The sequence below is a fragment of the Labeo rohita genome, chromosome 15 (assembly GCF_022985175.1).
Source record: "Labeo rohita strain BAU-BD-2019 chromosome 15, IGBB_LRoh.1.0, whole genome shotgun sequence".
Lineage (NCBI taxonomy): Eukaryota > Metazoa > Chordata > Actinopteri > Cypriniformes > Cyprinidae > Labeo > Labeo rohita.
In genome coordinates this window covers 28,669,196-28,691,330 of record NC_066883.1, presented here as the reverse complement: position 1 = coordinate 28,691,330, position 22,135 = coordinate 28,669,196, and the positions used below count along the sequence as shown (strand labels likewise).

General features: G+C 36.2%; 2 protein-coding genes and 1 long non-coding RNA gene across 3 annotated transcripts in view; 1 reads left to right on the top strand and 2 right to left on the bottom strand.

Moving 5' to 3' along the window:
- Positions 1 to 22,135, top strand: part of c4 (complement component 4) — a 360,913-nt gene that overhangs the window by 43,031 nt on the left and 295,747 nt on the right. The gene's annotated exons all lie outside the window — the stretch shown is intronic.
- Positions 742 to 16,634, bottom strand: postnb (periostin, osteoblast specific factor b). Its single transcript, XM_051129660.1, has 20 exons — positions 16,540 to 16,634; positions 13,717 to 13,781; positions 13,148 to 13,305; positions 12,889 to 13,053; positions 12,658 to 12,804; positions 12,437 to 12,578; positions 9,657 to 9,869; positions 9,426 to 9,560; positions 8,540 to 8,688; positions 6,951 to 7,087; positions 6,737 to 6,867; positions 6,466 to 6,596; positions 5,115 to 5,217; positions 4,953 to 5,020; positions 4,634 to 4,679; positions 4,524 to 4,538; positions 4,258 to 4,419; positions 1,783 to 1,824; positions 1,670 to 1,696; positions 742 to 1,583 (listed from the first exon to the last, which is right to left on the bottom strand). Exons 1-20 carry the CDS (start codon positions 16,629 to 16,631, stop codon positions 1,564 to 1,566), a joined length of 2,148 nt encoding a protein of 715 aa, XP_050985617.1. The 5' UTR covers positions 16,632 to 16,634; the 3' UTR covers positions 742 to 1,563.
- Positions 17,224 to 19,339, bottom strand: LOC127177406 (uncharacterized). Its single transcript, XR_007829220.1, has 2 exons — positions 19,293 to 19,339; positions 17,224 to 17,466 (listed from the first exon to the last, which is right to left on the bottom strand). It is a non-coding gene; the product is annotated as an uncharacterized LOC127177406 (long non-coding RNA).

Below are 22,135 nucleotides of genomic sequence, written 5' to 3'. Positions count from 1 at the left end.
TTCTGAAAAAATGTTCTCAGCCTTTTGCATTCTTAGTCAGGTTGGCTGTTTAGTTTAAATATAGCTATTTAGTTTATATATGTATATTTGGCTTTTCTAATCAGCATTTATTTAATCAGCAGTTACAAAACTGCATGGAGTGCTTGCAAAATATCTAAACTGCATACATCAAGAAGAAAGATGAGCTGCAAAGCGCATGCAATGTTTGTTGTGTAAGATTTTCTTTGGATAACATTTGCTACATTCCATATTGGCACAAAATGTCTATGACATGCTAAAACATAGAAGTTATGTAAAAATTCTGTTATATAGGTGTGCCTTGACTTATCCCACATTACAGTGACTGCCTGAACTCACATGAAGAGTGTGAAATTTTACCTCCAGGGGGCAAAAATAAAAAATAAAAAGATGACAAAAAAATTGATAGATGCTCAAATGCATTGCACGCACTGAGAAATTATGCAAGGATCATGATTAATAAAATGTGCATGATTATTAAAACTTGCAGAGTGAAACGTCTCAAAACATAAACAAAAATATGGACTTCTTTTGTGCCAGTTGTGCTAAAATATGAACCATTATACTGGAAATAGTGTTTTTTGCTCTTCCAATAACATAATCCCAATATTATTCTGTTATTCATCTTACATTTGTGATTTTCTAGATATTTTTGAAGTACAAATATTGAGCTTACAATGTGTTAATGTTGCGTAACTTCAAAAACGGACACACAGTTCCATGTCTAAAAGTTGAGTTTATTATGGAAATTGAAAAATAAATGCAAAGGAGCCAAAACCTGTTTATTCTGAATTAAATTTGAACTGAAACCATGAAAATTCAGTTTGAGATATAGCTTTGAGTTTTCAAAGCATGCATTGTTCAGCACATCTGTGCACGGTTTATGCAAATGGACACACATACACACACAAAACACTAAAGAAGAACAAACAAACCTCTATTCCACCGGAAAAGAAACAAAAAAGATCTGAGATTTTGTAGCAAAACAATGCAACAATTTCTATCTTTATTTTAGATTTTACACCATCTAAACATGAGCACCATAAAATCATTGTAAATGCAACGGAAAACCGTACCCCAGAAAAATAAATTCATATTAGTGGTTTAAGGCAGCTCTTCCCTACACCATGTATTTCTTATGAACGCTTCCATTTTGTTTTTTTTGTTTGGATGCCGGTACTCCACACGTAATGCATGGTTGTAATGTTTCTGAATCGTTGTGACACAAAACAGATCTCAAGTATCACGTCACATCTGATCACTGTGATTTTTCAAACCACACTTTACAACAAAAAAAGAGAGAAGCTTAAAATATTTACATACACATATGGAGAATTTCATATCCCTGTTTGGACCAAATGTACTTGAACAAAATCATCTATTATCTTTGGGGCAACAGGAATGATCAATATGGAGTTTTTCTTTCGCCTTAAACTCAACTCCATCCTGGTAGGTTCTGGACCATTGCGCAAGTAAATGAAGGAAGTATATGCTATACTCTTCAGGTCTTGTTTTGTACTTGTGCTCACTGTGGCTGGTCTTGATCTAGGTTCTCCTCCGGGGGGCTGTTAAAATAATACGAAAAGAGGGGTCACCACAAGTTTTCACACTTGTTTGTTCAATCTATGTGCAACCAATACAAAATATCTACCTGGTCTTCTTCCAGACACTCTTCCCTCTGGAAACAGAGTAGTAGCAAAAGACAAAAAAAGGTCAGCCATGTTAGGATGATTTAGCTTGAGATACCTAATGTCAGAATCTTACCTTGAATTAATTTAGTGATGCCGTCAGCATCCTCGCCATAACCTAGTGGGAAAAAGAAGGATGGAAGTGAATACTAGCGTTTATATGATTATATATGAAGAACTAGAGAGAAAAGGAAAAAGGAGGAAAGTTTAGTGGTTGAGTGGGCCGGCTTTACTCCGTAGCCTCCGTAGCTAATTTAAAAAAAGTATAGAAGGGAGAACAATAAATCAAAAAGGTTTAGTTGTCTTTTAACAGTATCTTTAGCACAACAGAATGACACATTGTATTCCGTAACCTGGAATGTAACAAATATATGGGGAAAAAAAGAGTTTGGAATGAGGAGCACAAAGTGGGGTAAACCATTAGCTCTACCACTAGCATGCAATGAAGTTTCACACTCTACCATAAAGCTCCATATCGGAGGAGCTGGCGACTGAGTATTCAGGACCTGTTGATACAAAACATTAAGCAGGAGTCAATAATTGTGACAATCAGGTCCAGGATAGGATGGATTTTGGCTTGAGCTATAACTAAACTATTGGGAAATATCACATGTGTTTCAAAGTCATATTCAAAATAACAATCACACATTTGTCTCTTGGAGAAGAACCAAATATTTGGAGAACAAGTACAACTAAAAGACAACACATTGCATTTTTAGGGGTTCAAGCGTGTAACGTTACCAAGTCTCGCCCCGATTGGCCTGGCGGGGGCACTACAATGTTCAAAATTATGAAATCCCTCATTTGGATTTTTTTTTGAAAAACGTACTTTTGCGAACTACTTCTAGATTTTTCACCCGATCAGAACCAAACGAGTGCAGAAAAAATGCTCTGAAGAGTGAATATCAATGATTATAAAAATAAAAAAACTTGGAGTTTTTGACTCACTGTCGCAAAGGGACGCCAAAATTTACGAAAGAAGCGGGGCTGCTTTTCCAAAAATGGCTAGAACTTTTCAACGGAATGAGATACTTATGCCAAACTTGCTACGTATATGTAAGAACTCAATCTGACATTACATGAGGATGGCCACTGTGTGGCACTATAATAGGACAAAACATAAAAGAGGGCTATAACTACGAATTTGTTAGTTTGTTTGATTTGAATATTCACATGCAGTGTCTGTGTTTAAAGTGCCACGACTGTCTCTGAGCACGCTCGTATATCTCAAAAAAAAAAAAAGGCTGCCATTGGCCAATGAATTTTGAGCGCCTATTAGACGGGGATAACGGAGGCCGATTGGAACGAAACTCGGTGGGCCTCAGCGGAATGAGGTGTTTACACCAAGGATTGATGTAAGAGCTCAATATGAGGTCACATGAGAAAAGTCTGGCCACTGTGTGGTTCTATAGTAGGACAAAACCATAAAAAAGGCTATAACTACGCATCCGATAGTCCGATTGAGTCGAAAATTCACATGCAATGACTGTGTCCAAAATGCCACGGCTGTCTATGAGCATGTTCGTATATCTCGAAAAACACGGCCGAAACGCGTCGGTATGATAGCCTTGTGGGCAGCACTGACATGTAGCGCATTTGCGCTTTAGGCGTCCCGAGTTCAAGTCCTGGCTCACGTACCTTTCCCGATCCCATCCCTGTCTCTCTCTCTCTCTCCCACTTCACTTCCTATCTAACTACTGTCCCATGGAAATAAAGGCTAAATTAAATCTTAAATAAAATGTCTGAAACTTCACATGTCCAGTGAAGTTTGACCGCCTATTAGACGGGTTTACCGAAGGCTGATCGGAACGAAACTTGGTGGGCCTGTTTGACACGCGGACCTAAAAGTCAGTGAGATATTTGAAAAAAATTAGCCACTGGGGGCCGATATCAGATTTTTCAGGCACGAAAACAATTACAACTTTTATGGAGATCGGACTATAGGTGGCGCTATAACAGCCATAAATGTTAAAAATTAAATTTTTTATGGCAAATTACTTGAAATTGCCAAAATTGCTCATTTTATTTGTTCATTTGGATGGTTACTGGCTTGCTAAATAATGTATAATGTCTTTTTTGTATGTGCTTAAATGCCATAAAGCGCTTGAACCCCGGTAATCGTTGCTTGCAGCTTTATTTTCATCCATAGTTATTGGTGTGTTTCTTCAACAATGAATGTTTTTGGCCCAGTGGACTTCTATAAAATCAGTGCTTTACAGGAGAATTGGCATTTGTTTAATTGTCACATCTTTAAATTATGTATTGTGTTTAGTAGCATTATATGGTGAAAATGACATTTTGAATATCTACCATTTTGTGTATCCTAAAAACACACAATTAAGTAATATTTTGGAACTTTTTTTACGTGATTTGACAACATTTGATAAATAAATTCACTTCCCTAACACTTATCTCACCAAATAATCTTTGAAAAATCTTTATTAGTCAACAAATTGTTGATAATACAGTATATATATATATACATACACACACAAAGATATACAATAAACACACAAAGCTTTATATCATGGGTGTGTTAAATAATGTTTACCTTCAATGACTCTGGTAACTTTGTTAACAGATGGTTCCCCTTCGATGACTCTTGTGACCTTAGTGACAGTGGGTTGACCCTCAATCACGCGGGTAACCTTTGTAACTCTCGGTTCACCCTCAATAACCCGTGTCACCTTGGTGACGGTGGGCTCTCTATGGACTGCAGATGCAAGAAACACAACATTCATTAAACAAAGTCTTCATGCAACAAATTGATAATCTATCTTTGTCATTAGTGATAAGTGTTTTATTGATGTCAATTACCTGTGATGACTCTTTCTAAAGGGAAAAAGTTAAACATGATTATGTCAGATATGAAAGAGACTGAACTTTTGAGAAAACAGATGAAAAAAAGCCATTTTTGATATACGTACTAATAAATGTCAGAGGGATCTCCTGATATCTGTATCCAGAGACAAACTACGAAGGAAAGAAAATACATGTACAGTATATATCCAGTCTGTTACAGTTTTAGGCATGTCAATACAATTAAACAAAGGAAAAAATATGACGTTTGGATTACACTACACATCTGCTCTGTGAGATCTTATCGAGGCATGAAGTCTAAATTGGGTTGCATATAATCAAGTCAAGCCCAGACCCTTAGGGCAACCGGGTCCCCTAAACAGGCCTTTCTGTAAACTGCTTCATGCTTATAACATGGTCATGAACGAGCACGTTGCAATTCAATACCTTAATCTGGATGTATCGGATGATCCTTCTCAGGAGTGAAAGGAGGTCCTGGCTCCCAACCGGCATATCTATAAAAGAGAACACAGCTCTTAAACATGGATTTGATTTGAAAAGGGGAAAAAAAGCCATTGCAAAAGAACAGGCATAATTCATAATCCTCACCCTCAGGGTACAGAAGAGTTCTGACGATGTGAATTACTCCATTTGAGGCCATTAGATCAGACTTAGGAACTTTCACAGTGTTGACCAGCATGCTGTCATTTGCCTAGAAACGGCGAAATGTTTTCAAAAAATTAATTTTATAATAAAACATACATATTAAATTTTACTATATTATGTATCTTATTTTCTTCTTTTTTTATGTGAACAGAATATACAATAACAACAGTAAACATACATAAAAAGCACAAATATAGAACTATATATATATAAATATGACAAAAATAAATACCGCTACTGTAATATTTTTATTACCACCACTTCTGTAATATTTTTTTTTATTAATTATAATTATTAATATTTGATTAAATTAAAAAAAAATTAATTTAATTTAATATGATTATAAATCAAACATAAAAATGTAAATGTAATTATAAATACTTTTTTTTAAAACAATAATATAATTTAATTGAACATGATTTAAATAAAAATGTAATTTAATTTAATTTAATTATTTAATTTAATTTAATTTATTTTTATGTAATTTATAACATTAAATCAACCATATTTTTTAAATAACAATAATATAATTGAATTTAATTTAGCATGATTATAAATAAAACATAAAAATGTAAATGTAATTTACTTTAATTTATTTTAAGGTCATTTATTATGATTCTAAGTCAACCATAATTTTTAAAAATTTAATTTGATTATGATTTAAATTAAACATAAAAATATGAATGTAATTTAATTTATTTTAATATAGTTTTAAATCAACCATAATTAAAAAAATAATAATAATATAATTGTATTTAATTTAATGATTATAAATTGACCATTTTTTAAAAGTAATAATTTAATGTAATATTTTAATTTTATATTACGATTATAAATCAACCATATTTTTTAAAAATATTTATTTAATTAAATGAACTATAATTTAATCATTGCAATGAACAATTAAATATGATTATAATGTGATTAATTTAATTTAATAATTAAATTAAACAGGCTTATAAATCAAACTTAAAAATGTAAAGAGATGATAAACACAACACTATTATATGGTTAACTTATTTTTAAAACTATTCTTTACCCCTTTAGCACTTCTATAAATATTAAATCAATTCTCTATAAATTTAATCAGAGGTTGTATCAAGTGTATCAAGATAAGTGGTTTTCAGTTCATGTCTAAAGTCTACAAAGTATATTTTGATTTTACTCAAAGGAAATTCCCACCATAAAACTTTATATTACAGGGCGGAATCATATACTCTCATATACTCATATAACAGATGTTATGACTGTAAATTAATTTCAAGGCTGGACAGGCAGAGTCCTGGATACTTACATACAACACCTTCAAATTGCTGCCCTGGAGGGTTTTCAGAAGGTTAGTGACTCCAGTCTCCAAGCCTCCACCAATGAAGATACCATTACTGAAGTGATACAACAGGATGGCTTTGAGGGCATTCTTGTCACCTGATCACAGAGAAGAGACACGGTCACATCCTGTAGCCTCCGCCTTTCATCTTTAATCTTGTTAATCCTAAATAAAATACAGCTAAACAGTAATTCTAGATGTGGTGTTCCTTGAAAATGACATGTATGAAAGGACTCACTCTTCAAAAGAGACAAGTCTCTCTCGCTGAGCCCAGCAAAAGCCTCATCGGTGGGAGCAAAAAGTGTGAAATCTCCTTCCTGTTTGAGCACATCAGTCAGACCAGCTGCCTCCATCAGGGACAAAAAGATCCTGGAGCAATGAAACAATACAGTCACTGCAAGAACAAGAAGCCAGTTTCACAGTTTCACAGACAAACATGTCATTTTTCTTACTTGAAGGTTCCGTCGTCCACCAGAAGTTGGTACATGGTGGACTCTGCTGGCGAAATCAGGGTCTTCATGAGATGGAGGGCACCGTTGCTTCCCTCTTTGCTTCCACGGATCAAGCAGGCGTTCTCAATGCAGACAGCCTTCGTAGTTAAAATATTACGAGACAGTTTACTTCCTCTGAGTTTACTAATGGAAAATGTTGGCGCTATTACTTAGAGCTTACAGTGTCAATAAATGTCAGTTTAAGTAATGGCCAAAGAATAATTCATACATCTTACATTTCTGTTGTGTGACGTAACATAGTAACCAGTGTTTATATGTTTCTGTTTAAGTGCTTTCATATGGCAAAAAAATATTGTAAGTACAAAAAAATATTTCGTTTAAAAGCGGCAAGAAGATATATTTCAAAAAATACAGTGCAAATACAGTGGACAAAAACTAAAATATAGGCAGGATTTTTTTCATAACTTTTATAAAGTTGGTATGAGTTTATCCATTATTTTTTATGTATTTTACGATATATTTTGCATGATAAATAAAGGGCAAATGTTTGATGAACAGAATATTTGATGAAATACAGTAAGATTACAGATCAGTAAGATTTTTAATGAGCTTCTTATGCTCATTAAGGCTGCATTTATATAACCAAAAATGTATGTAATTTACTTTAATTTTATTTTTATTTACTTCAGCATTTATTTGATTAAAAATACAAAAACCATAATATTGTGAAACATTATTACAATATAATTTAGTTTTATACACTTTGTAAAAATATAATTTATTTTCCGGTAAATTTTCAACATCATTACTCCAGTGTCACATGATTCTTCAGAAATCATTACAATATTCTGATTTATTATCAATGTTGGAGACAGTTTTTGCTGCTTAATATTTTTTTGGAATCTGTAAATTTTTTGTCAGGATTCTTTGATGCATAAAAAGTAAAAAATAAAAGCATTTATTTAAAATAGAAATATTTTGTAATTTATTCCAAAAATTTGGGTCAGTATTTTTTTCTTTCTTTTTTATGAAAGAAATGATTGTTTTTATTAATCTAGAATTTTAATACATTTTAATAAATGTTCTTCTTTTTAAGTTTTTATTCATCAAAGATTCCTGATAAAAGTATCACAGCTTCCAAAAAAATATTAAGCAGCAAAAACGGTTTCTAACATTGATAATAAATCAGCATATCGTAATGATTTCTGAAGGATCATGTGATACTGAAGACTGGAGTAATGATACTGAAAATTCAGCTTTGCATCACAGGAATAAATTATATTTTAATGTACGTTAAAATAGAAAGCAGTTATAGCTAATTGTAATGATATTTCACAAAATTAAATTTTTTTCTGTATTTTCGATCACACAAATGCAGCCTTGATGAGCAGACGATTATATATAAATATATATAAAATCAGTATGTTTTCCTGACATATTTTTGCAATTTACTGTTTATTAAAATGTATAAATAAATAAACCATCGAATGAATGAATGAATGAATTAATAATCAAATACATTTTTGCCATATGGATTTTACAAATCATAAGTAAATAAAAAAAGAAGAAGGACATATAAAACAACTGACCATGCGGTAGACGAAGACTCTGAGAAATTTCCCTGCGAGTGTTTCCAGGCGCTGACCGTTGTACAGCTGACTCAACACAATCTTGTTCTTCAAGATGTGGTTTTGCAGAATGATCTTCAGGAAGCTCTGGTCCATGGACATCACTTCGTCTAAATTGTAGAAGACAAATGACTTGCACTTGAGGTTTACCAATGTCATACAATGCAACTTTAGTGAACCGAGCAACCTCTTACATATTAAAAACTTCACATAACCAAAAAACCTACACTGTACAAACATTTATGTTTCAAAACTGCAACATGTAAAAACTTGGCGGAGAGCAGTTAGTGGAATGTGCATTCCCAGACAGGACTTTCAGTTATTGTAACCCCAGGCATTGTCCCTTTTCCCCCATGCCGCCTAGTAAAAGGAACAATTTACCCTGTAAATAATGTGATGAATGTGTTCACCTGTCATTAGCTGCAAATGAACTACAAACATGTGATGATGAGGTGAAAGATCTAGATTAGCCTCCTGTGAGGTCTAAAACCTTCTGTCTGGGAGGTGGTATAACATCAGCCTTCGGCTTCTCTTTCTTTCACCGTCTTTTCAAACCCGTTGAGGCCCGTGCTTAAAAGATATAGCTACTGTGTCAGCAATCTGCCATTTCCCATACACGTGCACTGTATGAATCATCTGTTTTTACACCTGCTGTCCCATGAGGAATCAAAGTTATAGTTATGGGAGCGCGGAGGTTAACATAGGCAAGGCACATCAGCAATTGAATGCTAAGGTAGAATTAAAACAGACAATGAAAGAGAAGAAACCAGCTGCTGTGTTAAGGCAAATAGACTATGAAAGTTAAAGGGAAGGAGAGATTGACATGTATTCAGATGTGTTTGCTCACCGTTGAAAGCTGTGTTAAGTGGGGCCAAGAGCGTGTACTCAGCCTGGGGTCTCATAGCTGCAGACAAGCCCATCTCTGTCAACATGTCACTGAAGGTGCCCTGAGATTGTCCAACCAACTCCATAACCTGTTTAGCTTATAGAAAAAGGCAAAATCCAGATCTTTAAAAAACACAGAATGATTTCTGAAGGATCATATGACTTTGAAGACTGGAGTAATGGTTGAGCTAACCAGAGTCAGGCATGAGGACTTGATCGATGAGGTGGATGACTCCATTGGTGGTGACGATGTCCTTCCTGAGTACCATCTTGATGCCGTTGACTGTGAGACTGTCTCCATCGCAGCCGATCTCAATATTGCTGCCCTCCAGGGTCTCGTGAGACGTGCCGGCCATGATGGCCTCGGAGCACTGAACAGAGTTCAACAGATGGTAGTTGAGGAGAGCTGGAAGAGAAGAAACATTAGTGTCTGTCATCCAAGCACATCTGTTATTCCTCTTACACGCCTCTTGAGATATGAGGAAATCATGGAAAAATTACATTGGTAATGTTGTTTTTTTTTTTGTTTTTTTTTTTGATGTTTTGAACATACCACATCAGGTAAAAAGCACAAACAGGAATGAGTCTGTTTGAAAATGCATCTTACAAACATGCTAAATGACAATTTTGCACTGCGGTATTTGCTTTAAATTTGCTTTAAAACTTTAAATTACCGTTAAATCACTTGGCAAGCACAGTTCCAGAAAGTTTAGGCAGGGCATGTAAAAAAATGTTCTTGCTAGTTGATTGCAGTTCTCATTCTGGAGAGCTTTTGATTGAATAAAAGTCTGTGTAGTGTCATCAAATTTCTAATTGGTTTTCCTGGAAGAGAATGAATGTAAATTTGAAATGCCTACGTCTGTTAAGTTAGATGTACACTAGCATATAGATACAATAGCTTCAAATCTAATAGGCATGGACCTAAAGCCAAAAAAATTAAATTCTATGATTTAAATTCTATGATTTAAAACATAAATTACACAGATAGCATGCAAATGCATGTAATCCATTATGACACTGCACCTCCCATTCATTTCTAAAAGGGATCCTTGGGAGCCTTTGGGTCCTCTCTGAGTAAGTCTCTCAGCAGCTCCAAGCCATTTGACTGCAAACTGAGCGCTCTGATCTTGTGTCAAAAGTTTGGCTAGGGACTAATAAGAGGGCAGAGATCCCATGGCTGCCATTTTTCACTGGATTGTAAAGCTAACAGCTGTTTCCTGTCTATATGTTTTTGGCAAGACAAGGGTGATGCTCTTTTCAGAATGTCTTAGATCTTTCTCCTTTGGCTTTATGATGAACATATTGCTTTATTAGTTCACTTGCAGAATGAAAATTTCCAGATAAATTACTCACCTCAAGGTCATCCAAGATGTTTGTGTCTTTCTTTCTTCAGTTGCAAAGAAATTAAGTTTTTTGAGGAAAACAGTACATTTTTCTCCATATAATGGACTTCAGCGTTGGCTAATGGGTTGAAGGTCCAAATTGCAGTTTCAGTGCAGATTCAAAGGACTTTACACGATCCCAGCTGAGGGATCTAGCAAAGTGATTTCCCATTTTCTTAAAAAATAAACATGTAAATACTTTTAAACCACAAATGCTCGTCTCTGCGATGCACTTATGCATCTACATGCTTCAATGTAATCACATTGTAAAAGTCACGCACGTTTAGTTCTTTAGTTCTAGAAAGGTAGTGTAGGGTGAAAAACTCCATCTCATTTTCTCCTTCAACTTCAAAATCGTCCGACATCATTGATTTACCTTTTTTTGTTAAGGGCATTTGACTTTCTTTGCATGTTTGCTTTGTAAACACTGGGTCGGTACTTCTGCCTACGTCACACATGCATGTGTGAGGTCAAGCTAGTGCAAGACGAGCATTTGTGGTTAAGAAGTATATTAATTTGTATATTTTTTTAGAAAATGACCAATTGTTTTGCTAGATTAGGCCGTTATTCCTCAGCTGGGATTGTGTCTTTAGAAGCTGCATTGAAACTGCAATTTGCACCACCACTGAAGTCCACTATATGGAGAAAAATCCCAGAATGTTTTCCTCATAAACCTTCATTTCTTTTCAGCTGAAGAAAGTAAGACATGAACATCTTGAATGAGTAAATGATCAGGAAATGTTCTTTCTGGAAGTGAATTTCTCTTTTAACAGTTACAAAATGTATTGTGCATCACTCTGGAAAACACAAACCATTGGAGTCAAATGGGTGCATGTGTTTGATGGTGTTATATGCAGTCAGTAGATAACTGTACCAAGCATCAGTATCTAGGTTAAGCTTGGAGTTTTCCTTTTTCATTTCCCTGGCTCCTCTCAATGAAATCCGCTTAAGTAGCAGATCAAATATCTTTCCGCTTGGCACAACAGGTTTGGCCATAATATTAGTTTTATTTTAGTTCTTACTCAAGCAGTTAATATACCCCTTAGTGTATTTTAGACAAACCTTATATTCATAAGAGTGAGCATTACGTAATTCTTTAACATGATCACTGGGAAAGGTAATGTTTCCGAACTCCAAAGCAAACATCGACCACAGTATTTTGAAAATACGGTAAGACGAACCCATAAACTTTAGTTCTGCTGCTGAGAACCTTCAGATTTGATCTCATCTCCAAGTAGCTCAACTGTAACCCTGTCTAAATCCCAAAGTAGTCCATAAGTGTGGTTATGGCAATGTTTGCCAACTGTCTGAGAATTCCAGGTCTACAGCTCAGGGGTGCAGCGGGCCCATCTGGTTTGAAAGGGGGTGAAATAACACTCGGCCTCACTCCATTGACTCAGATCAACAAACACGGCACGAGGGAACCGCCATTCCCATGATTTCCTGCACCTTTGTCTCATTAAATAAGAATAAAGCATTTCTTTGTGCCAAGTCTGCCATCAATATGGGACTTAATGTTTCCTTTAGGCAACTTAAAGCACGCCGTTTGAGAATAGTGCATGGGGCTTTACGTCTTGGTGCTTGGGTTTACCTTGGAGGGAATTCTTGTCTTCCATAAGCCTGTCCAGAACATCTCTATCCAGCTTGTCGAAAGCATCATTGGTTGGGGCAAACAGGGTGAAGTGTCCTGGTTGACCCAGCTTATCAATCAAACCAGATGCGGTGGCCACAGTCTGGACAAGAAATGGAGCATAAACATCTTATGTGTAACATATTTGGTTTTGTTGACTTCACAGTTTCATTACGACTTACGTTCAAAGTACTCAGGTCATCGTCCACTTCGATCACATCCTGAATGGTGTTTCCAACAGCCGTGATGACGCGGTCAATGACGTGGACCACTCCGTTGGTAGCCACCTGGTTGCCGTGAATGATCCTGGCACAGTTCACTGTGACAACCTGAACAAGAACCACATGTAAAATTAGTTCCTCATGGAGACACAAGTAACCTAAGACCTTCCATTTCTTAAGATATCAACTTACTCCGTTGGAGTAATGATTGATGAGCAGGTTCAAGTCGTTGTACATGGAGGTGGCGGTCATTCCGTTTTTGAGATCTTTGGTGAGGAGACGTTTGTTGACCATGTGGTAGTGCAGAGCATTGTACAGCTCAATATTAACATTGCTCACCAGAGCATTCCTCACCTCCTATAAGACAAAGAGCGAGCCAATGCAAAACAGTCAAGGGATTACTCAAATTTCATGTGTGTTCTGGAGGGAGAAAGAAGGAATGAATTGTTACCGGATTGAGAAGATCCCAGGCGTCATTACTGGGGGCGAAGAAAGTGTATGACCCGGCGCCTTCAATCTCTTGCCGTAGCTTGGACATATCAGAGTAATCCTGGGTTGTTGTGGCTTTGACCAGGCCGAGGGTGCCATAAACGTTGTCAATGGGAGCAACTGTAAGAAAAACGACATTGGTTAGCTGCACGCTTGGCTCTGTGATTGCATCTTACAACTCTTCAGCCATCAATGCAGCTTTTAAATTAGTTAGCAATCATATTTAGCATACTTATCATTGTGAATTTGTATTTTATTGACAACATAATAAGATTTAATTATTTTTTCAATATCTGATTATCAGGGTCAAAAATATTTGGGCACGTCACATTCGGGCTTCACAAGCGTTAACTAGTTTTTTTGTAACTTGATGAAAAGGTGATATAATACAAAGTACAGTGTTATAAATGTACATACATATTTTTAAAAATCAAAATATAAAAAACTTTAAAGGATTTATGATGATGATGACCGTTAAAACGCGTCATCACAGGCTTGTGAAAAGGGTCCGTTAAGAAAGAACCAACCAACCTGCAGGACAGCCACGCATGTCACCCAGCTTCATGTAACCTGGGCAACACTCATATAGCACGGTCCTGGACAAATAAGGAAGATATAAAACAAGAAGAACATGTGAAAAGTGAGTATTGAATCTCAGACATATGGCGCCACTTGAAAAAAACACAATACCAGCAGTGTTCAAGCTCAAATTCATTTTTTTTTCCTGGATGCCATTCACTCATTACAAGCTATCCTGGTTTTAATGATAACACAATTCATGGTCCTGGACAGACAGCCTGTTCATATGGTAACCATTAACTGTCTTTGTACATAAACATGCTATGTGGTCCTGAGGTTTGTGCCGTATTCCACTATCATTATGTTGTCACAGCATTGCATTAATACTTTAAGTGGCCTAAAGCTAAGCGCTGAGACCGACTTGGTGGTTTGGTAAGGCTAAGGGGTATTTTTTGGATTCAGGATGCCTTTAAAGTAAATTTATAACCCAGTGAAAAGTTGGTTTGGAAGTTACAATATACAATGGAAGGAAATGTCGAATCAGCAGTTTTCCAGTAATGAAGGTCTCATGCTATGGTTTTTCTGTTTTCATTGAAAGCGGCTCTTTAAACCTTAAAACCAAGCTTGTAAATATATTTCCATGACCACACAAATGGAATCTCACGGATGAGAAGTCATTTTGTTCTTAGTAGCGTAAAGAAAATATAATTTAAAAATGTATGATAAAATGTTGACTTTGGCATACTTTAGAACTTAAATTAGCCACCATAATCAGATATTTTTATGAATCATTATTGTTGTTTATTTCTTTTCCATTCCCTGCAGTGTGTGATTAACCAGTTGCAAGTTCATATGCATCATAACAAGCTCTTAATATGAATAACGGGTTCAATAAAACTCACCTAAGCTAATTATGGCAACTATATAGCAGCTGTATTGTAGAGTTAATAAACAGCTGTTAATGGGAAACAGGTTTTTTATAAGGTCCTTTGAGAAAACACCACTGGAGAGTTACGATCCGCTAAGAAGTTCTCAAAGCTGCTGATATTAAACACACTCTAGCTGTAGTGTAGATTTACAGATGCACACTAGTCAGTTAGCAGGCTGCCGCACCAGCAAAACGCTTCCATGTGATGCAAGTTGCTGAACTCCCCAAACAGATAAAACAGTCTGCAAATCATCAAATAAGAAAAGAGATCCAGCAGTGAGTTCTGTGGAACAATGGAAACTGTCAAATCTGTGAGACTGGGCAATCGCAAGACTAATTGGGATTTCAAAGTTATCCTCGTGTGACTGCCGCACAGAAGATACAGAAGCAATAGTTTTGGATCATGGCTGGCCTCTGTGTTTTCTGTGGAAGTGAAAGCGGATGTGAGAGATGTCGATGAAGTCATTAGAGTTTCACTAGAACATGAGTTTCTAAAGAATTTCTCCCAAAAACAGGAGGAAAACATGACTCCTGTTGACCCTACACTCTGAGGGAATTTGGCTACATTAATCATGGGAGAGAAGGTCAGATTTTCCAATTTCCCTAAAGTTCTCCCTAGTGAATCACCAGTTCAAAGGATCCACAACATTACGCACATGTTCAAGCCATTAGGATGGAATTAGAACCATCAGATGGTGGAGATATCTAGCAAAATATAAGGATAAACTTTGCAGAAAAACCAATGACTTGGACACTTCAAAAGGTAGTAATCATAAAACCTTGATGAGCCATCAGTGATAGTTTTTCATATCAATCTTTGGGGGAGATCTAGGACTGTCATACTCATCTCAATTATGTAAGCTAAGCACACTAAACCAGATATTTACAAAGACTGCCAGACCGCTATGTAATGGTCTGCTGAGTGTAGAGAAAATACTCAGAGCAGAACAGTCCCTGGCTTTCCAATAATCAAAACTGCAAGGAAGGCAGAAAATCCACAGAATATCACAGGCGAGTCTGGCTTTGCAAGTAAGTTTGAAACCACTGGAGGTTACTTCACAACGGTGCTGTTTGGTCATATTTGAAGGCCCGGGTAACCTCTTTATGTTGCCGTTTCCTCTCTTTTCCAACCACGGAAAAAGAATTCAAAACCGGAGGCATAACAAACTCTACATGAATCAATGGTTGCGGTTGACTGTGCTGGCCTCCAGAAACCACCACGTCATTCCTGGAGCCTTCACAGTAGGACTTTGCGCTCATCTTACTACATATTGTTGATCTAGATGTTGCAATCTTTTTTTGTTGTAGGTTTTTACATTTCACACATCATTAAGTTCACTTCAGCTTTCTGCAAACAAAAGATCCTGCTGACATTTCCACCTTGTAGACAGCTGTGTGTTTTCGCCTCAGGACAGAAATTTAAGGAAAGGTGTTTTAACACCAGCCAAGCACTCCAGGCTACTTCTACTGCTTTCTTTAATCATCAATGGCATGTCCTGACAATGCCAGTGGGTTTCACCATTTTATACCAATTAAGGTTCTACAGTTCTCTGGTGGTTTGTAAGACTGAGTGCAGTAGTAACGCATGGAATTTGGTTGGAAGCAGTGGAGTAATTTATTTTTGGCAGCCAGGTTAAACTGTAAATCTACCGTTGCTGTCAAATTTAGTATTTTACTAAGTCGTTTGGATAGGAAACACTGTAAATCCAACTATTAAGCTGCATTTGGAGCTCAGCTTTAAGTAGGAAATCATATGTGCATGTTACGGTTGGAAATCTTCACACACTCTTACCAGTTGGGACAGTGACCTTTCACCTTTGACCATCGGAGCAGCTGGAACTTTCCAGTTTCTGTCAAAGAGACAGGATTTGTAATAGCCTCCAGAAATCATAAAACATCACACTTACGCTTTCTTTCCACAGATGGACCCTTGGTACCAATTACGGCAAGTGCTGAAGTATTTCTTCTTTGTCCCCACGACTTGCTGGAGAGCGCACATTTGGTCTGCAGAGAGGTAAAGGTAAGACAGGATGAAATGACTAAAGTTTAAATGAGTAAAATTTTATTTTTCTTTAAATCTGGACAATAAGGTTTAGCTCTGATGAAATAAAGGTAAAATAAAGACAATGAACTTTAATATAACTATTTTAAAACATCTTAAGACCCTTGTATTTATGAAAAAATAAATAAATAAAATTTAAATTAATTATTAGAAATTAAAATAATAGTAATGTAATTTCAAATAAAATATAAAAAAAATAATAAAATAAAGAAATTTAAATCATTTTTTAAAATGTAAAAAAATAACATGGTTGTTTTTATATTTCAGTAAGTCAAGAAGTCAAAAGTATTATTCAGTATGACAGTCGACCTGGGAACATTTGGCTACACCAAATAAATAAAATAAAAAATAAATAAACATGTTGAAGTGTTTTAAATTTTAGAGCAGATACAGTTTGACACAGTTTTACAATTTACTTAGGTTGCACGGGGACAAAGAAAAAAATTATAAATATATATATGTATATAATAAAATGAACAATATCTCTTACCCTTCTTTCTTTGCTCGAATACGACTGTGGGCAACTATCTTGTCATAAGCTGAGGAGTCAGCCTGGTCAAAGGCAGACAGCACAAAGAGTGCAAAAGTAGCTGCAAAGAGTAGCTTCATCCCTGCTTTCCCCACTGTGAGACTTCAGAGCAAGAAATGGGCTCCAGCTGAGGGGGAGAGGGCTTTTATAGCTCAGCTCTCAGCAGCAAGAGAGACTGGCGAACTATCAGTGCACCAGCCTTTCCTGTTCACCAGTGTGTCTCTATGATCTCATCTCCTAACACTGAATAAGCAAAATAAGCAAAGAGTAGAGGATTCATTCAACAACGAGCTGAGGTGTGAGAAGGAAATGTTGTAGGATTCCTAATGAATGAATAATAATATATTATACACCAGGGAGCTATTTTAGCCCATATTAGGATTGGTGTAGAACTTGATTTTCATATATATTTTTAAATTTGATTGCAGTTTATTACTGGTGATATTTCACATGTAAGAAATGCAACATACGTATGCTGTTACACAATGATTTCGTAACTGGCGAAGAATCCAAAAGTCTGAGAAATACTTCTGTTTTAGATTTTTCATTACAAATTGCATTACAAATTATTACATTATTGTATTACAAATTCTATTACTGGAATAACAATTTAAGTAAAACAAAAAAAATTCAGAATGTCTTACATGACATCAGAACTCAGACTTGTAACTTATGTAAAATTGGACAGTGATCCAAAAAAGTATCTGAAGCAAGAACATCCGAGTGTCTGTACAAAGTTGCTGTAAACTGTAGTTGGCTGTTCTTTGTTTTCAAAACCCTTCCAATTTTTTTTTTTTTTTTTTTTTTTCAAAGTTACATGCTTATTTCCAGTCATAAATGAACAATAAATTCTAGATTTTCACTGTTCTCAGACTTTTCGACTTCACACTTTATTAATGAGTTGTTATATAAGAAAAAAAGACATAATTGTCTTAAAGGAATATTGTTGGTAAACCTGTAAGGGAAAGTATTTCAGTGTAGTAAAACATTTTTGCGAGCCAAAGGCTACAGGATTAAAGTATAAATCAATTTTACGTAAAACTGCTTCACTCCAAATATCCACATTTTGACAGTAATACAAATCAGGCCCGAGGCATCTGAAACAGTGGGCTCATCCAGATTCATGTCTCTGTGCTTGGCACACTCTTGTGGCCAGATGCAAACATTAACTTTGAAAAGATGGTGGTATCTATGATAACCTTTGAAACCTTTTGGATGGGTGGCTCCATCTTGTGGAAAGCTATTACAACAACAACAACAAAAAAAGACGTTTTGATATAATACTGTGCTGACATATTAGTGGGATTTTTTTATGCCATCCAGTCTGAAGACATTCATCTTTCTGCACGATGACAGTGCTAATATGCACTTTGTTGGCCTTGCACATTAAAAAAGAAAACAGAGATTTACTAGTGCAGTGAACATAAATAACGACTATTTAAACAAGTTCTGCCACTGGGCTTTTTTTCTTCTGTTGACCTGCTAACAATCAAATAAAAGAGTTTTGCTTGACCTCACAAGTCCTAATAAACATACTCTGTCAAAACAAGATTTGGGTTATCTTTTGAAAAATGTTATGTTTAAAACTGTCATTTAGAATCTCACAAACTTCTTAAGTGGAATTGTGTATGTGAGACAGATATGAAGAGGCATCTGGAAATAGCTCCCTCACTTTCTTCCCACTCTTTCTCTTTTCTCTCTCCTCTCTGTCAATGCTTTTATAGCTTTTGGACAAGTCGTGCCGCAGCGTTGCATGCAACGCTTGCGAGCCGAGAGACATTGGTAGTAAATATCAGAACATGAACATAATCCCCTCAAGCTGCAGAGGGATTCTGCTGTAAACAGATGGTAGATCACGAGATGTGAAAGGAAAGTACAGGACAAAAAAGAAAACAGTGAGAAAACATACATCTATATATACCTTTAACTGAAAGTTATTTGTTTAATAGTCCACATAAGAACTTTCCGTTCTTGGAACGTTCGTTTATAATTATAAAAACATAAAAAGAACGTTCCTAGAACATTTGGAAATAGATTCTCAGCGAATTTTTCATTGCTACCACATTTACCTCAAAGGGACAGGGAGCGTCACAGGGAGCGACTCATTTCAACAGCAACAAAGTCTGAGAAACTATCTGCTGACAATTTATTCACTGCTAATTGAAAACAGCATGGTGTGCCCCCAGATAAAGGAACTGCTGTGAAGTCAATTAATTAAAGAACAAGAGCTGCCACTGGGTGTTGTCATGGCAACCGCAGACAAATAACAAGCGATTGTGAGTGAAAGATTCTATGACTGCTGTAATATGAATCAGCTAGTGTGGTGCAACCAGTCGCTCCAGATTGGAAAAGTGAGAAACGACATAGTGTGTGTAATGAAAAACCTCCAGAATATCAAATATCTTCATTTTTCAAAAATAATTTCAGAATGTAACAAACGAATAAGCATTAAGTGGCCATGAAATTGAAAAAATACGAAATTGCATGCTGGCAACTGATCCTTCTCAAAGTTTTGGGTACGTTTTGGGCTAGTTTGGTGGGTTTTGTTGTGAAAACCTGGCAACCAGCAACATATGTTCTTACACAGTAAAAAATCCATTGCGGAGCAAAGAGAAAACTGACAATGCATCGACAGATGAGACAGAGCAGGTTACTTTAGGTATGAAAAAAAGTCTCTGCTTTGCAATTTTGTCGTTTTTTAAGAAATTCAAACTATAACAATGGTTTTTTTCATGTCCGCTGGTTAAGGCGACCACAATAAAATAATATTAAGTCGCTGGGATGCAAATTTGACCAAAAAATGTGTATTGTACCCTGCGGAAAGTGATTTTTACTGGGGAACCCAAAAAAATTGGGCTAGTTTTGAGTAGCAACTGGGCGGGTTTTGTCGTGAAAACCTGGCAACCCTGCTCATGCCACACATTCTCACGCAGTGAAAAATACATCGCGGAACAAAGAGGAAGCTGTCAGCACAACGACAGATAAGACAGAGCAGATTACTTCTGGTATGAAACAAAGTTTTAACTTTCAAATTTTGTAATTTATGAAGAAATTCAAACAATAAATACCGTCTTTTGGCTCTTTAATGTGTCATGACGGATCGCTGTAGCACTTTAGTTCAAATGACATTTCAATGTCAAAGTCATTTCAATGACAAAAACTGTCCCAATCAACCTGAAGCCACCCTACTTAAAGCATGAAATAAACATAAATGAACATCAGAACGTATTTTATTTCAACCGCGGAAAGAAGTCAATAGACAGTTTTTCAAGTTTAAGTCCACCGAAGTGCCTGATTTATTTGTCGGACAAAATGCCAAATTGTTTTTCATGTCCACTGGTTGAAGCGACCACAATAAGCCACTGCAATGCAAATTTTACCAGGGGAACCCAGCTAAAAAACATGTATTGTACCCCCTGGAAAGTGATTTGTACTGGGAGACTGAACACGAACACTGAAACACGATTGGGCTAGTTTTGAGTAGCAACTGGGCAGGTTTTGTTTGAAAACCTGGCAACCCGACCGATTAGACAGAGCAGGTTACTTCTGGTATGAAACAAGGTCTCAACTAGGAATGGGTGATATCTTATCATTTGCGATATACCGGTAAAAATTTTCCCCACGATAAGAATTAGTCTTCCCGCAATAATAACGATAACTGTACAGTTAAACTGTATTAACTGTACTAGTAGCAAGTGTGCGATGCAGTTTTGCACGTGTATGAGCCTGTTTACAAACCTGTTGTCCAACAAAGATATAATTTACTGGCATGCTTTTTCTCTAAATTAACTTCATAACATAGTTGAGTGTTTGAAATAACCTTTTTTGATCAGCTGTGGTTTCATATCACAGAATGAGGCTGAAATCATACTATTTGATAGTATTATAAAGGCTATGTAGATTAGCATTGCATTATAAATATACTTACAGGGGTCATCGGATGCTAAGTTCACTTTTTCATGTTGTTTGAACATTAATGTGTGTTGGCAGTGTATGTACAAATCTACCCTATAATGATAAAAATCCATGCAGTGGTTTTTAATTAATCTGTAAAAATAATATCCCCTTTTTCAAATCGAGCCGTTCTCAGATGCCTGTTGGTGTGCCGTCACACTGACAGAGGCCGCTCCCACGATAGTTGATTGACATGAGCGTCTTACCTCAGATCAGCTGTCACAGTCCAGTAACTTTCCTTGTTTTGATGCCGGAGCAGGGATGTAAGTTAGACAAGAATATCTCAGATTGAGCGATTGAGGTGTTGTGTTGCTGAATGTAATAATGAACATAGTGGTCGTCATTTACTCCCAACATCTGAGCAGCTGAAGATGCAGTAGATTATGTTTGTTTGTGAATAGAATGCGCCTCCCAATCTACATATATCCGTGTATGTTCGCGCGAATCATTCATGATCCAGCTTCACTTACAGCACAAGTGTGTATAAGCGTTTTTTTATGAATCTTCGCGATCGCCTTTCCTTATAACGTGGTAGTTAGGAAGTTTAGCGGCTAAACGCAGCTAAACGTGGCTAAAAGCGGCTAAATGCAGCTAAAGTAAACGAGATCGTCATTCCACAGAGAAAAGAGAGGGGCGGGGTGAGCAGAGCTCATTTGCATTTAAAGGAACAATCCCTCAGAATGGGATGATTTTTGCAGAGCTCATTTTGACAAGGTAAAAAGGGTGTTGTTTTACAAAACCATTGAGAATTTTTAATCAAAGTATGTTAGTGACTTTTCATTAAGACCCTAAAGAATCATATCAACTTGGGGAAAATAGGCATCCGATGACCCCTTTAACCCTTATAAAAATACCCAAGATTGTTTGAAGAACATAAGAACAATATATTGTAGCAATCGTATGTTTATTGTCTTCAAGTTTCCTCAGTTAAAATTCCTCTATCTGCGTTTTATTCAGC